General features: G+C 39.5%; 1 protein-coding gene across 2 annotated transcripts in view; it reads left to right on the top strand.

Moving 5' to 3' along the window:
* The window catches only part of TAFA2 (TAFA chemokine like family member 2), a 474,773-nt gene that overhangs the window by 293,370 nt on the left and 164,386 nt on the right, over window positions 1–17,017 (top strand). For both annotated transcript variants that reach the window (XM_082255904.1, XM_082255903.1), the window contains one exon: window positions 3,355–3,461. In XM_082255904.1, the coding sequence (XP_082112030.1) occupies window positions 3,356–3,461 (106 nt within the window). In that variant the 5' untranslated portion in view covers window position 3,355. The remainder of the gene's footprint in view (window positions 1–3,354; window positions 3,462–17,017) is intronic.

The following is a 17,017-nucleotide window of genomic DNA, read 5'->3' as shown; positions in this document are numbered from 1 at the left end:
TTAACTGACTGGTGTATGCAAACAAACAGTGAGGATAGTGTAAAAAATGTCTAATGTCCCCCCAAAAATTCATACCAGGCCCTTTAGGTCTTATATAGATTTTAACTGGAACTCTTGAGTCTAGTATACACTTTAGGAGGGGAATCCCATGCAAAAACAAGAAAAAAAGCACGAGTTCCCACTAAGGTTCATATCAGATTCTTATCCAAACATGCAGCCTGCTTAGCCAGAAAAGGGTGGGGGAAGTTTGCTCTCCCCTCCCAAAACTATACCAAGCCACATGCCCTCAAAGTGAGAGGGTACCTTGTTGGGGGGACCCCCTGGCAAAGCACCTTATCCTCATGTTGAAGAAGACAAGGGCCTCTTCCCACACCCCTGGCCTGGTAGTTGTGGGGATCTGAAGGTGGGGGGCTTATCAATTTCTTATTTAAAAATAAGGGGGACCTGAGATACCAGCCCCCACGTGAATGAGTAAAGGTTACATAAATAAGTAAATAGTAAATAAACACACACCCACAATTATTGACTAAGTCCTAATGAAAAAACAAACAAAAATTTCCCAGCACACTTACCAGCTAGCCTGAAAACAAACCAATTTGACCTTGTCTAACAATACACTTCAAAAACAGAGGGTTTAGTTGCACGTTTGCAAATATATGTGGAAGCTGCAGTGCCCACGTCAAGGCTCCTCTGTGTACTGTGGTCCTAACTTTATATTTTTGAGAGTCTCCATGTTGGAGCATATATAGCAGTGGAAAAATTAAGGGCAGGTTATGGTATGCCTGAAGGGAGCCCACTGCTTCTTAAAGGTACAGAGACACATTGGATGCCCAGCAAGATCACAATGGTAGCTGGGGTCACCCAATGTGTCCCCAAACCAAATCAGCAAACAAGCTATACAAAAAGATGGCAACCACCCCAAATTATAAATAGCTTTTGGAGTAAGGTGCATATGAAAGGGAAATGCTTTTTTTTTTTTTACAGCCTGAACTTCAGGCCCATCAGAGGAATTTTTGCCATCAGCCTTTCAAACGGAGACAGACCTCTTTTGCTCACCAGGCTTACATAAAGCCCATGCCTGCCTCAATCCATTTTCTTGGAGACAAATATCTCCCATTCACCATCTTGTCTACCATTTTGGTCAATTGTATTATATACCCACAAATAAAGGGGTCTGTTTATCAATGTTTTCATCCCAGGTTCAAACAACTTTCGCCTAAGATTCATATATTTTTCTAATGGAAATGTGTAAATCTTGAGTTATAAATGTATGACTTTTAAATAAAACATTTATAAACTCCAAAGTGTCAAGAGAGAATCCTGACTTACCATATTGCAGGGAGTTCTGACTGAATGCTCACACACACAACAGCTATATGAGTTGCTGTAACAAAAGTTCCAGATCTGAATCCAGTCATCGATGCCACTACTTTTTATTCTTGCAGTCCCACTAGAGGGGTGCACTGCCCAATTCATAACAAATGTATTTTGGAATTTCCCAATAAAATGTACAACTATCAATGCAAAAAACTCAGAAGGCTCCATGGCAAGGGGTGGAGTGCTTATCAGCCTTTATATGAATATCTGTTTTTGAGTGAATTGACTATATTATAAAATAAAAACATTTAACAGCAAATCTTAATGGTAAAGTACCATTTCTTATTTCAATTCAACCTTAGGCTGAAACAATGTTTTTTTTTTTTAACTTTAAAAGTGGGTAAAATAAGGCTGTAAAGAAATAGTTTCAGGGGATGGATTAAAGAAATTGCAGTTGGCAGTATCCACCATGTCTTCCTTTTTTATACTACACATTCTGCTAAAGATTACCAAATAGGCTTTACAGATTTATCTTTGTATTAAATGCTATAAATGCATCCTGAAATACTCCAGTAAACCCTTACAACATCATTCTGACATATGTATTTAAAAATTTCAAGGATTATCCAAAAGTTAAGTAATATGGATGGATTAATATTCCAGTGAATCAACTTGTTAATTACTTCTGTCACAAATGCAGACCCAGTAAAATCCGATTAATTTTCCATGTACAGTAAGTTGCTCAAAATGTGTTTCACAGATAATTACTGGAATACATTCAAGATAATAACTAAAATAATTGAAGTCACTTTCCATACAATGCTTGGTCGCTTGAATAATGTTTATCCTAGAAACTCTGATAAATCTTTTTTTGAATATGCCTGCAAAAATGTTATTGCCATAATATCGCTGTTAAAGAACACCTGCCATCAGGAAAATGTAGATTTCCATTGCTGGCCATATTTTTAAAATGTTGATTGTCTTACTGTCATGCTGATTATCTGGTTTCCATTATTTCTGACCCACTAACCTTTCACGTGTATACAATATACAGTTCTAACTATAATAGTTATTCTGGGTCAATGACTTACAAAATACTAAAGAATTTGGATTTGTCTGAAAGCCAAGTGACTAGCATTTTCAGAAGGAAAGATAAGCAGTGGAAGCCAACATTTTACTTTCTTGACAGGTTTCTGAAATAATAACACTGAAATTAATATAAATTAAACATGTTTTTAAACTATGCTAAAGCAACTGTTACTAATAAAGCAAGTGAGGGAAAATTTCAAAGGGGGCCTCAGAGAGCAGAGAAACCTTACAAAGGTTTTAATTCTTCCCCACACTATCAAAAATTCTGTCTTTACATATTCTAAAAAATCAACTACATCACATTTCTGTGCCCCAGAAAAAAGGATTTGAGGGTTGGAGGATAGAATCATGCATGACTGTATTGCATGATATTATTATTTTTTTCAGTATAACTTGCATCAGGTTACTTATTTGCATATGTGGTGAGCAGTGTGCTAGAGAGAACATTTAAGTGGAAGAACATTGTTTGGTAATATCCATTCATTATTCAATAACCAGTCTGGAGAAAAAAAGGTGCCACAGGATTCTGCAGAGCACCAACAATGAATAGTGGGGTCACCTTGTGTACTGTGCCAGAGAATGTGAGTGATTTGAATTACAACTCTTTTGGCAGGATCCTGGGTTCATTACTCACCTGAACACTGTGTGCACAAGCTTGTGTTCACTGCTTTTTTTTTTTTTTTTTTTACAAAAAAACTATTCTCTGGTTTAATTGCTATTCAAATACATAGTGGCAGATACATTTCTGTTCCTGATAGATGCCTCTATGACTCCGTTATATTTAGTAATTTTAAATAAAATTTACAAAATGCTTATTTGTTGTATTACTATGGATCTGGTATGATCACACAGTATATGTAGGTGTCAATAATGTCTGTTATTGTTCATTTTAACTGTTATTCTATAGAATTGATAATTGCTAAAGTATGATTTCACTTATTGTAACAGAATGAATAAAAGATATCTGCAGAAGGCAACAAAGGGGACAATTCTTATGATAATATTTATTGGAACCATCTGGGGAAAGCTGACAACTGGAGCATATCACCAAAAAGGTAAATCTGCCTTTTTTACTGGTAAATATTTTTTAATTTGGAAGATGTGATGGCAACTTTAAAGCCCAACAATATTTTTTTGAAAGCTGCTGCCAAAGTTCCTTAGTTGTTAAACCTCTGCTGTTAAATCATTTTTTTTTTTTAAAATAAAACCTTCAATTATGCAGTTTTTGTATCAGATTTTATATCAAAGCCTAAATGTAGTTTGTTTGAATTTTCCAACTCACGGGATGATAGTCTAACCTTCAGGGGAATGAGAATGATAGTCACTAGGGCAGGTTAACTGTAACCTTGAACTACAACCCTGAAGAGGGTGTTTACAGAATAAACATAACCAGTCAAATGATCTGTGGGGTATGCTGAAGGCTGAAGGGGTGTTGAAGTGTTTTATGATGCTCAGCAGACACACCCTGAAAGCTTTTCCTATTATATGAATATTTCCAAGTGACCACGTTTTATAATCCAACAGCCAATATTTTATTGAACAGGATAAAAATATGAGTTGATAAAGACCAAACATGATGAAAATTGATTCCTTAGGAGAAACAATGTGATTCCTTCATGTGCTAAACATTGTAGCACAGCCATGTTTGGTGTCTTCTTATACGTCAGTGTAATCACTATTTTTATGACTTTAACTCCACCATAGCAGGAATTATGGAAATTGCATGAAACTTAACTCTGTACAGGTAATGAGTAGGCTATTACAAATCCGTACTCTCAATTTGACAGATATGTATCCCTCACCAGACTGTTTATGACTATTTGCAACAGAACATTTATATCATAACACCATTGGCAGTGTTTAAAGACTCTGACTAACGGGGGGTTAAGGACATCAATGCTTTGATTCTAGCATGTGGTCGGTTTCTCTCAATTATGCTTTAATTTGGTCTGCGGCAGTTTTTACCTTCTCTGCTTCATGTCAATATGTCTGAAGCTGAACTACAGTGGGGAAAATACATATTTGATCCCCTGCAGAATTTGTAAGTTTGCCCACTCACAAAGAAATTAAGGGTCTATAATTTTTATCATAGGTGTATTTTAAATAATAGAGACGGGATATCAAAAATCCAGAAAAAAAACAAAAACATAAAACAAATGCTATAAATTAAGTTGCAGTTTAGTGAGTAAAATAGGTATTTGATCCCCAAGCAAAACATGACTTAGTACTTGGCGGATAAACCCTTGTTGGCAAGCACAGAGGTAATTTGTAGTTGATGACCAGATTTACACACATCTCAGGAGGGATTTTGGTCCACTATTCTTTAAAGATCTTTAAATCCTTAGGGTTTCTTGGCTGTCTCTTGGTAACTCAAAGTTTCAGCTCCCTCCATACATTTTCTATAGGATTAGGGTCTGGAGACTGGCTAGGCCACTCCATGATCTTACTGTGCTTCTTCTTGAGCCACTCCTATGTTGCCTTGGAAGTATGTTTTGGATCATTGTCATGCTGGAAGACCCATCCACGACCCATCTTCAGTGCTCTGGCTGAGGGAAGAAGGTTTTACAATACATGGCCCCGTCCATTGGTCCCTCAATGCAGCAAAGTCGGCCTGTACCTTTAGCAGAGAAACAGCCCAAAAGCATTATGTTTCCACCTCCGTGCTTGACTGTAGGGATGGTGTTCTTAGGGTCATAGTCAGCATTTTTCTTCCTTCAAACATGGTGAGTCGAGTTAATACCAAAGAGCTCAATTTTGGTCTCATCTGACCACAGCACTTTTTCCCAATACTTCTCTGAATCATTGGCAGGACTGTACATGTGCCTTCTTGAAGAGGGGGATTCGCCGTGTTTGGAAGAAGAAAAATGCTGACTATGACCCTAAGAACACCATCCTTTCAGTAAAGCATGGAGGTGGAAACATGATTCTTTGGGGCTGTTTCAATTCTAAAGGTACAGGCCAACTTTGCCGCATTGAGGGGCCAATGGATGGGACCATGTATTGTAAAATCTTGGATGAAAACCTTCTTCCCTCAGCCAGAACACTGAAGATCTGTTGAGGATGGGTGTTAGCGATACTACATGCAGGCATCCAGCAAGGGTGATCTGATCAGTTGGCTGCGTTAAAGGAATCAGGACCCAGGTGAATAAGGTTTAAATTAGGTTAATAAACCAAAAGGCACACTCCAATACCAACACCAGTTACCCATCATCAAGAAAGTTAAATATAAATGTGACAGTGCAAAATCCCCATACTAACCTAACTAACTATATACAAAATGGAGGAAGCACACAAAAGCAAAACAGGCCAAGGAAAGGAGTCAAGGGGAGCAGGAAGCAGGGTACAGGGAACAGGATGCAGGATCAGGATATAGATTTCAGGATCAGGTTCAGGCTCAGACAGGGACACAGTTTGCTGTAAAATACTGAAGCCCTGAACCTCAGTGAAGGGTGGGCTTATATTCCCCCAGCAGTCCACATCAGGTGCAGCCTAATTAAGTGAGGAGTCCAGCTGCTGGGAGACACCCTCTGGTGGCCACCACAATTACACCCTTCGATTCCAGGAACAACAATGTCACAAGCAGGTGACCTAAGTAATGACACCGATCCTGACAGTGTGTCTCCCAGCATGACAATGACCCAAAACATACCGCAAAGGCAACAAAGGAGTGGCTCAAGAAGAAGCACATTATGGTCAGGGAGTGGCCTAGTCAGTCTCCAGACCATAATCCTATAGAAAATTTATGAAGAGAGTCGAAACTTCGAGTTACCAAGAGAAACCTTAAGGATTTAGAGAAGATCTGTAAAGAAGAATGGAACACAATCCCTCCTGAGATGTGTGCAAACCTGGTCACCAACTAAAAGAAACGCCTTACCCCTGTGCTTGCCAACAAGGGTTTCTCCACCAAGTACTAAGTCATGTTTTGCTTAGGGGTAAAATACTTATTTCACTCACTGTACTGCAACTACATTTTTTTTTTTTAATCAGGCAAAAACTTTATTAAAGATGTCAGGCAAAACATCAACACAAAAAACGAAACAAAAGTACAGAGTCCAGAACACGCACAATACACAAGTACATGAAAAAGCCCGTAGTGATAGCATACACATTTTCCAGCAGAGACCCCCACAACCAACATGAAAATGTACAATAATCCGTCCCAATCGCCCCCGTATCCCCACCAGCCACAGTAGCCATAACCAGGGCAGACACCAATCCCTCATGTAGCAATAATCCCCAGACCTCACCCCACCCCTGCCAGTAGGCTGTTCAGGACCAACTCCACCGGGGCAAGCCCTGGCGTAGCCAGCCAGGGAGCCCATATGCGGTCAAATTTACTTGCGTTGCCCCTATGTTGATATATATATTTTTCCAGTCTAAGTGTGTCACCCATAGCCGCAACCCATTCCCTAACCAGTGGGGCCCTCGGTGAAATCCATCGCCTCAGTATCAGTTTCCTCGCCTGAAACAGAGCCCGCCCGATGGCCTGCAGAGCCAGCTCAGGGGCCTGGACTCCACCAAGGCAACTACATTTTTTAACATTTGTTTTATGTGTTTTTTTCTGGATTTTTGGTTGATATTCTGTCTCTGTCATTTAAAATACACCTATGATAAAAATGATAGACCCTTCATATCTTTTTAGGTGGGCAAACCTACAAAATCTGCAGGGGATCAAATAACTATTTTCCCCACTGTATGTTCCATTTGTGGTTATATGAAATGACTCGCCATTTATGACAATGTTACTGATGTGTGTAATTTTCAAAAACAAGGGTGGCACTGTGTTTAGTATGGCTTCCTTATTCCCTCCACACAGTCTGGGTCTCATCAGAGTCAAAGGTGTTTCCTTGAGCTCAGGGGAATTGAGAGACTGATCCTGTCACTATTGCTGGTGCTAAGTCATCCACAGTTCTTGCTGCTATGCGGCTTCCCTCTCCTGCAGTTTCTCTCTGTCTGACACTGCACAGTCTGTCTTTCCACCCTAGCCTGACATTCTACAGCCTCTTTTCAATTCAGCCTGGCCTTCTGTAGCTTCTTTCTCAACCTAGCACTTGAGTAACTGCAGGTACAGAAATGATCCATTGCAGTGATTTTTGCAGCTGAGATGCATCGATATTAGGTAAAAACAGTCTAGCGCTGCCATGCTCATGCTGTAGCCCGAAGGATGCATTTGCTGCTAAATTAGTCACTGTACCCTCGCCCGACTGAGCTGCAGAACCACTTGTAGCTTAGACAGATAGAACCCCCCACTACCATAGGTTTCTCTAGGGTTTATTTTTGATTGGATATCTGCATCTTTTTTGCCAAGGAAGGGAGATTGAAACAAATGGCAAAATGCACATTCATTAAATTGTCTTAGCTTATTCTCTTGTACCTTGCTAGAATTTAAATTTTTGTAACATAAAAGATAGGATACTATACCTAAATTGAAAAGTCGCTAAACAGCCCCCCCCATGATGGTCCCGACATTTCCCAACCCATTTGCGGTGTTCACTCTATGGCATTGTCGAGAAACTCTGAAAGTACCCACGTTGGAAACCTTTTTGCTTTTATCAAATATTTCACTTGCTATGGTCATTGTGCCAGACACCACCACATATCCTGGGGTCATGCCTTATAAGATATGATGCACACAAGATATGGGTCAGAGAGGAGGAATTTCCCCCATTTATGGGCTATTGCTAGTTACCACCGCTAAACTACCTGATATGAGAGAATAAGATGCTAAACTGGCCCTTGAGAAAGAGAATCCTGTCATGACTTTCAAATTCTCTTATACAGGTATCTTAAATGTATCACTGAGGTCAATGTAAAGGTCATTATTAGGTGGTAATTGGTCCCCTCTCATTTGTTGAAACTATACCTGAGCACTTTTCCCCTTGGCTTTAGGGGATGTCACATGCAAGGTACAGTACAATGTTACATGTGTGGTGGGAATACCCAGGCCTGTGGTGTTTTTAGAACAGAGTATTAACCCTTCTGAGGCGGGTCACTGGAGTCTCCATTCCGCAACCGCTATGGGTAGCTCTGTTTAAGTAACCAATTGAGAAGCTTTTTCGAGCTACTCAGAGACTAATATTTTTTATCTTTTTAGCAGCCAAATTATCTATCACTAGATTGTGGAAGTAGGCTTCAGTCCACATTTCTTAGGTTCGGTGGATTTTCATGGATTATGACCTTTAAAAGATTTGCCAGCATTTCTCCAGGATTTAGGCAAATAGTTAAAAAAAACCCTGGTATCTCAATATGCAAATTTATCTTTAAACCCCTCCTTGCTATAGGGGGCATGGTTGCTTGCCCATGCAGTCCCTGGTATCCCTCTCTCCCACTCCCCTTTTTATCTCTTCTTTGTCTTTCATCTTCACTTTCCATTCTTTTGAGTCTCCTACCCTTATATAATCTGGCATAAGTGATAAAGTCCTCCATTGTGGACATGGGCTATATGGGGATTTTGTTATTGTCTTATTTTCAGCATCAGCAAATATGCAGTTCATTTTAGGCTCCCATCTCTAAAGACAGTCTAAACCTCTGGTTACATGTACTGGACAGTGGACTTTGACTGGCTAGATATGTACAATCATTACTTCTATTCTGGGTTGTACCTTATAGCTTTAATAAAAAAACATTGAAAGTAAAGAATAAGATAGTAAAACAAAGGATAGGGTGGGGACTATTGATACCGCTTTGACCGAGGTACTCTAAACAGGACTGTTCCACCACGCTCCCAACAGATTGTGACTAATTACACTCCCAGTCTCACCCTGCACAGAGATTTTTGCAGGACAATAGTTCCACCAGACTGAGAGTGATCATCACTGAAGCAGGTTAACTTCCCTAACCATTTAAACACAAACAGTAGCCTCTGCTATATGTTTTAACAGAGACAATTGCTGTAGCAATAACAGTATTAACAGAATTGCTATCGAAAATAACAGATTTGCTGTAGCGATTCCGACCTTTAAGAAATGTCTGTGACACTCACTGCCATGCCCAGACAGGAATGTAATAGTTTTTAAGTTCAGTAGCCCTCACAAAGGCAAAGATTCCTTGTTTCTCTTAATTAGCGCATTCACAGTACAATGATACAGAGACCAGTGCTGATATCATTACATAAGCAAAGATCACTGCACCATTGAGGATAACCAGTGCAAAGGAAGAGGACCCTGTGGAATAGATTTGCTAAAACTGGAGAATGCTAATTCTGGTGCAGCTGTGCACAGAAACCAATCAGCTTCCAGTTTTTTTGTGTCAAAGCTTAATTGAGCAAGCTAAAGTTAAAAGCAGATTGGCTACCATGCACAGCTGCATCAAATTTTGCACTCTCCAGTTTTAGTAAATCCACCCCTGTGTGCGATGTGATCAACCTGAACAATTCTGAAATACATGCGGGGATAAGGAACATTGAAAGGATAGAGTAGAACTGGGGGGCTGACTAAACTTGAGGCTGGGTAAACATATGTGCAGCCATGGGTTGTGCCTGGGGTCTGGTACATATCTGTTCAGTGGTTCAGGTGCAATTCAAGTCTGAATATTTGACTGAATTCGCACCTGAACTGGACCCAAAGACGCACAAGACCCTTCTGTAATCCAGACCACGGCCTCCCTGGACCTGTGTGAACCGGCTCATTTGAGAGCTGGTCACACTTGCATGTCATGCGAATTGGATGCTTGAAAAATCCGCATCCAATTTGCTTTTATGTGTACCCAGCCTTACACGTGGATCATGCAATTATTGCTATATGTTTGCATTAAGCTTTAAGGTTGCAGTTTAAAAATTTTGCAGTAACACCATTTGTAAATGTGCATTTTTACCTGAAGATATACTGTATGTGGCATCCATACTTGTGACTGGGGTGGTTATTTATTTTACCTTCCTGTCATTTTAATAAAAATGTGTAGTTAGTATTTATTATGCATGTTCTATATAGATCAACTGCTGCAAAGAAGTTGTTCTATGTACAGCAGAAATATTGATTGACAATGTGCAGTCACCAGATGCTAGGGGCCTTATGGTATGCCCTGGATACCTTCACAGAAAAAAATATAACAGTTGCTCCAGTTACAAGAAGAGACCTGAGGTGTGTAGCCCTGGGCATAAGAGGGACAGTGAGAAGCAGTATTGGCAGAATTTTTCTGCCCTAAGGCTCTCTTAGGAAAGTGAGGTAACCTTTACAGGAAAATGCACAATGCTCTTGGAAAAGGTAATGTGGGAAATAAAAGTGACACTCCCTGTAATACACATGCACCAGGAAAATTTAACTTTCAGTGATTGTTTGGTAAATGTCAGATTTGCTGCTTTATAATTAAATAATTTGAATATACCCTTATGAGTGTGTGAAAAGACAGGGTGGGGTTTATATATTTTTTGTTACCAATTTGTTCGTAACCATCTATAGTTAGTGCAACAAAAACAGCCACAGTCACGGTAAGTTAACTGTTCATACAAGAAGATCATCTCTTTGTCTTGTTGTTTATAGTGGTTGTAAGACCTTACATATAGCCAGTGAAGTGACAAACCTTAGGTTATACACATGGAATAAATTCTCCTACATAAGTTGTACCTGTTTATCTGGCGTCATTTGTCCTGTAGTTGGTTCTAAACACGCAGATCAACAGATTTTTTTCAACCTCAAGAAGCCGGGGGTTGGCATCCGATGTCACACACACTGCAGTGCTAGAGTAGAGATACCTTATGTGAAATCTGATTGGAGAGATAGGACACACCCCCTTCTAAAAAGCTGGTTTGTTAATTTTTTATCTCTGAGGTTTAAACCACTTTACTTTAACTATGAACTATAAATGCTTGGGGTCTGTTTTGGATTTTTTTTTTTTTTAATTCAGATCTGGTGATTGACATACCATCTGTTTGCCTTGGTAGAAACTGAGATTCATCAGACCAGTCTATATTTTTCCACTTTTCAACTGTCCTCTTTTGGTAAGCCTGTGCCCAATGTACTTCAGCTTGGCTGACAGAAGTGGAACCAGATGCAGCGTTCTCTTGTTGTAACCTATTCACCTTAAGATTCAATGTGTTATGCATTTTGAGATGCTTTTTTGCATTCCATAGTTGAAAAAAAAAATGGTTATCTTAGTTACTGTAGACTTTCTGTCAATTTGAACCATGTTGGCTATTCTCCGGTGAACCTCATTCACAGACCTCCCACTTTCTGGTGGGTCAATTCAGTAAGAGATAAATACTGCATGAATGTTTGCCTCATGCAGTATTCATCTCAAAAGTAATCAATTCATTAAAAAAAGTGTTATTTAACAAATTTTGTTAAATATATACTGTATGTTTTCCTATATTTAGCACTTAAATTTAAATATATTTTGTATGTTTTTTCTCAAAAACTTTTCCCCATGCTAACACTATACTAGAGGAAGAGTATTCTGTAAATGAATGCATCCAGAAATATTGTAAAACTGATAACATTCTAGTGTGCTTTCATTCACAGAACAATCTTCCTCTGGTCAGTAATACAAATTATTTACTTTTCTAAGCTTAGGGCATAACATTTCCACATGGATACCTTGTCTTCTTTTAATTTACTGACCAGAACAGAGTCCCTCCTCATTGTTATTTTATAAAATCTTAAAATTACAAACACCTGCATGATGAGTTAAATAATAAATGTGTTTTTCTTTTCGTGAATTGGCGTAAAAACTTTATGTCAGTTTTTATTTGTTATTTACCTCACATATTTCCCAAATTTGTAGTACTTACAGAAAATTGTATAATTTACTTTGATGAATAGACTCTTTTATTATCACATGTGATATTAAAAAAAAAAAAGACAGAAACATCATGTGTTATAAAGGTTAACGAGTTTACCCTTGAAGTTTTTCTTTGATTTTCTATTCCTTTCTGAGTAAAATCTGAAAAAAAAAACAACAAGAGAAGGCCGCACCAACCTTGTGCATTACCACTAAAAAAGTTTATGAAAATCCAAAAAAGGTATCATACATTGTACTCACAAACGCATAATAATTGCATGCTTGTTAGGACATTGGAACCAATTGCCTCCAGGACTTCCAGGATATTCCTATGATGATAGCTGACGTGATGGTATCCGCAAATACCTGGCTGACACGTTTTGAGGGAGAACCTTGTTTTCAGAGCCAAAATTACAAGTCGCACAAGTGTGAATGGAGCCTTAAGGAGAAATTCTGCTTCATGTCCTCCACCTCCTTCCTTTTCTTCTTTTGGAACATGTTTTTTTTTTTATTGGGGTGGCGGAGCGGGTCAACCGCCGTGCTCCCCTTTTCCCCCCCATGTCTCCGACTGTTTTGGTTTCATCTTGGATGATTTTATCTTTTTGCCTGCAAAATAAATTTGGATTTTAACTTTTTGCATCTTCAACCAGTTGTGCGGCTTTTTGTGCTCTTCCATTTGCTGCTATCAGGACTGCGGATCCGTGCCTGCACCTGGGTTGGATGTGTTTGGAACTATCCCCTCACTTGAGCGGTTCTTTTCCCTCTTGACCGTTTGTGGCGGAGCGGGTACCTAGCTTTTCAGGTACCCGCTCTCCCTTCTGCTTAAATTGCCTAGGGGATTCAACCAGAAGTACCCCCCCCGCCATCCCCGGAGGCTGTGGGGCCATTCACACAGTGCAGCATAGCTGGCGCATGCACAGTGGGAAGCTGGCTGCGTAGCTGCAAGGAGTCACAAAAGGCTTCCTTCACTAAACATACTGTCGCAGGGGACCAGAAGAACTGGGTAAGGATGGTACTGGATCCCTGGACAGGTAAGTGTCCTTTTATTAAAAGTCATCAGCTACACTATTTGTAGCTGCTGACTTTTATTTGTTTTAAAGCTGACTAAAGAACCACTTTAACTTGCCCCTTTAATCCATCATGAATGCTACCACCAGACTCATCCACCTTACCAATTGCTCAGTGTCCGCTGCTCCTCTCTGTCAAGCCCTCCACTGGCTTCCGATCACCCAACAAATTAAATTCAAAATACTTACAACATCTTACAAAGCAATCCACAGCTTAGCCCCTAGCTACATCACTAGCCTAGTCTCAAAATACCAACCTAATCGCTCTCTTCGTTCCTCTCAAAACCTCCTGCTCTCTAGCTCCCTCGTCACCTCCTCCCATGCTCGCCTCCAGGACTTTTCCAGAGCCTCTCCAATCCTATGGAACTCCTTACCCTTATCTGTCCGATTATCTCCTACTCTATTAGCTTTTAAGCCAGAAATCTATAATCTTTTACATTTTAAAGAGGGATATAATTTTTTACTAAAGCACATTTGACAAAGAAAATAGATTTGAAGAAATGCTTTTATTGATGGGATCAAACCCCTTTGACTGGCTAGGCCAGCTTTGATGTTAGGGGCACAGTCATTTTGTTTCAAATTTTAAGTGTTCTTTTTTAATAAAAAAAAATAATGAAGCATTGATTTCCTTGGTGTACAGAAAATGTATTTAAATGAAAAGCAATGCGTTATAGTATGCTTCTAATAAGAATCAAAATAAATGATAGGTCCATTCATATATGCACAAGTCTATCAATAAATAATACATCCACCGATGTACTTATTAACACACATTTCCACCGCAAGTGTTATGGACACCTCCACAATTCAGATGCGCTTACCAGATTTTTAGACCCACAAAAGCTAAGGTCAAACACGCTGATAATATTAATCCCTACAGATAGTGGCTCAAAACAGATCCATTGTCTTTATAACTTCTTCTCTCATTCAAAAGAGGGACAATATGCATCCATGCAATTTTTCCTTTCCTCACCAGCAGGAAATCAGGAAGAATGAAAAAATGGAGAAAAGCCCCATGGTGCAGTAGATTTGAATCTGTTTATTTAAAATAATCAATATATACTCACAAGCTTCAGAAAGCAAAAGAGCATTCAGATAAAACAAAACCCGCTGACCTTGTGATGATGTCACCACTTCAGAAAACCATATTGCATTTTAAAAATGCTCAATGTCCCCTGTACAGGTGTGTTTAAGTAAAAAAAATTGAAATTGATGTGGGAACTCAAACAGATTTGTTTTTCCTTAATTTTGTCCAAAAAATTTTAGTCTTTCCCCCATTAGACCGATTCCAAACACACCTTCTGAAATGTTATGTTATGCAAACAATTAATCACTTGTATCACTGAACTTTAAAACATTTTGCAAAAGTTATGTAAAGTATACAGTATCTCACAAAAGAGAGTACACCCCTCCCATTTTTGTAAAAAAAATATTATATCTTTTCCTGTGACAACACTGAAGAAATGACACTTTTCTACAATGTAAAGTAGTGAGTGTACAGCTTGTAAAACAGTGAAAATTTTCTGTCCCCTCAAAATAACTCAACACACAGCCATTATTGTCTAAACCGCTGGCAACAAAAGTGAGTATACCCCTAAGTGAAAACATCCAAATTAGCCATTTTCCCTCCTGCTGTCATGTAACTCATTAGTGTTACAAGGTCTCAGGTGTGAATGGGGAGCTCTCACTCGCTCATACTGGTCACTGGAAGTTCAACATGGCACCTCATGGCAAAGAACTATCTGAGGATCTGAAAAAAAGAATTGTTGCTGTACATAAAGATGGCCTAGGCTATAAGAAGATTGCCAAGACCCTGAACCTCAGCTGTAGCAAAATGCCCAAGACCATACAGCAGTTTAACAGGAAAGATTCCACTCAGAGCGGGCCTCGCCATGGTCGAGGCTCAGCGTCACGTGCTCAGCGTCATATCCAGAGGCTATCTTTGGGAAATAAATGTATGAGTGCTGCCAGCATTGCTGCAGAGGTTGAAGGAGTGGGGGGTCAGCCTGTCAGTACTCAGACCATACGCCGCACACTGCATCAAATTGGTCTGCATGGCCGTTGTTCCAGAAGGAAGCCTCTTCTAAAGATGATGCACAAGAAAGCCTGCAAACAGTTTGCTGAAGACAAGCAAACTAAGGACATGGATTACTGGAACCATGTCCTGTGGTCTGATGAGACCAAGATAAACTTATTTGGTTCAGATGGTGTCAAGGTCAAGAGTGTGTTGTGGCAACCAGGTGAGGAGTACAAAGACAAGTGTATCTTGCCTACAGTCATGCATGGTAGTGGGAGTGTCATGGTCTGGGGCTGCATGAGTGCTGCCAGCACTGGGGAGCTACAGTTCATTGAGGGAACCATAAATGCCAACATATTCTGTGACATACTGAAGCAGATGATCCCCTCCCTTCGGAGACTGAGCCGCAGGGCAGTATTCCAACATGATAACGACCCCAAACACACCTCCAAGATGACCACTGCCTTGCTAAAGAAGCTGAGGGTAAAGGTGATGAACTGGCCAAGCATGCCTTCAGACCTAAACCTTATTGAGCACCTGTGGAGCATCCTCAAATGAAAGGTGGAGGAGCGCAAGTTCTCTAACATTTACCAGCTCTGTGATGTCATCATGGAGGAGTGGAACCTGTGAACCTCTGGTGAACTCCATGCCCAAGAGGGTTTAGGCAGTGCTGGAAAATAATGGTGGCCACACAAAATATTGACACTTAGGGCCCAATTTGAACATTTTCACTTGTAGGTATACTCACTTTTGTTGCCAGCGGTTTAGACATTAATGGCTGTGTGTTGAGATATTTTGAGAGGACAGCAAATTTACAATGTTATTCAAACTGTACACTCAGTCACTACTTTACTTTGTAGCAAAGTGTCATTTCTTTAGTGTTGTTACATGAAAAGATATAATAAAATATTTACAAAAATGTGAGGGGTTTACTCACTTTTGTGAGATACTGTATGTCTCTCTAAAAATGCAGTCATACGCTTTAGTGATCAAAATCACAATCTGGCTAATAAAAGCAATATGTGCAAAAGACATTTGCCAAAGTGCCGTTGTGAAAAAAGGTACAATTAGTATACAATGATGACGTAAGAATGTAAGGACATATAATGATTGTCTATAATACACTGATTTAAATTAAATGATTTGTAATTAAATATTGACACTGCAAATCATTACTGAATCCTGAACTAAGTTAGTGACTACACCAAGTTTGAGAAGACATATTTATAAAGTATTTAATGATAGATTAATGTATTGTAATGAGGAATATCTGTAAGGATATCAGGCTTGTTAGGAGTGATTTATCATCTATCAGTTTGAACTAGCTATAAGGGTATACTTAGAATTGTATAATTAAAAGACTAAGGATAGTATATTCTTCTGGGCTTGGAAACATATTTGTACAATTTCTACACTGTGTCTGGCTTTGTTTCAAAAACCTGGAGATAGTATAAAATTATTTAGCAAAATTCGGAGATGGTTGCGTATAATTGTTTTGTTGAACAGGTGTATGGTGGACCTGTTGATAGTTGTAATAAAATAACAGAATGATATTAATATTTCCTGACAGACTCCATGGCAGCATACGTTCGGGTAGGCTCCGCCTCCTCTCCTACCTCATAGGACCCCACTCCCATAAATCTTTGCTCCCTTTCAGCATCAGTGTTCCTTTTTCGTCCTCCTCATACATATGTCTGATGTTCCTACTATCTGGTCCTGTATATCGGTGGCAGACTGAGTTTTGGAGTCTCCGATAAGCCCTGGCTCTTAGCGGGGTATGGAGGGGGCAATGGAAGAGACCCTTAGCTGGAGC

The sequence above is a fragment of the Pelophylax lessonae genome (genome assembly GCF_965119305.1).
Source record: "Pelophylax lessonae genome assembly, chromosome: 4".
Taxonomy (NCBI): domain Eukaryota; kingdom Metazoa; phylum Chordata; class Amphibia; order Anura; family Ranidae; genus Pelophylax; species Pelophylax lessonae.
This window is presented reverse-complemented; position numbering and strand designations above follow the sequence as displayed.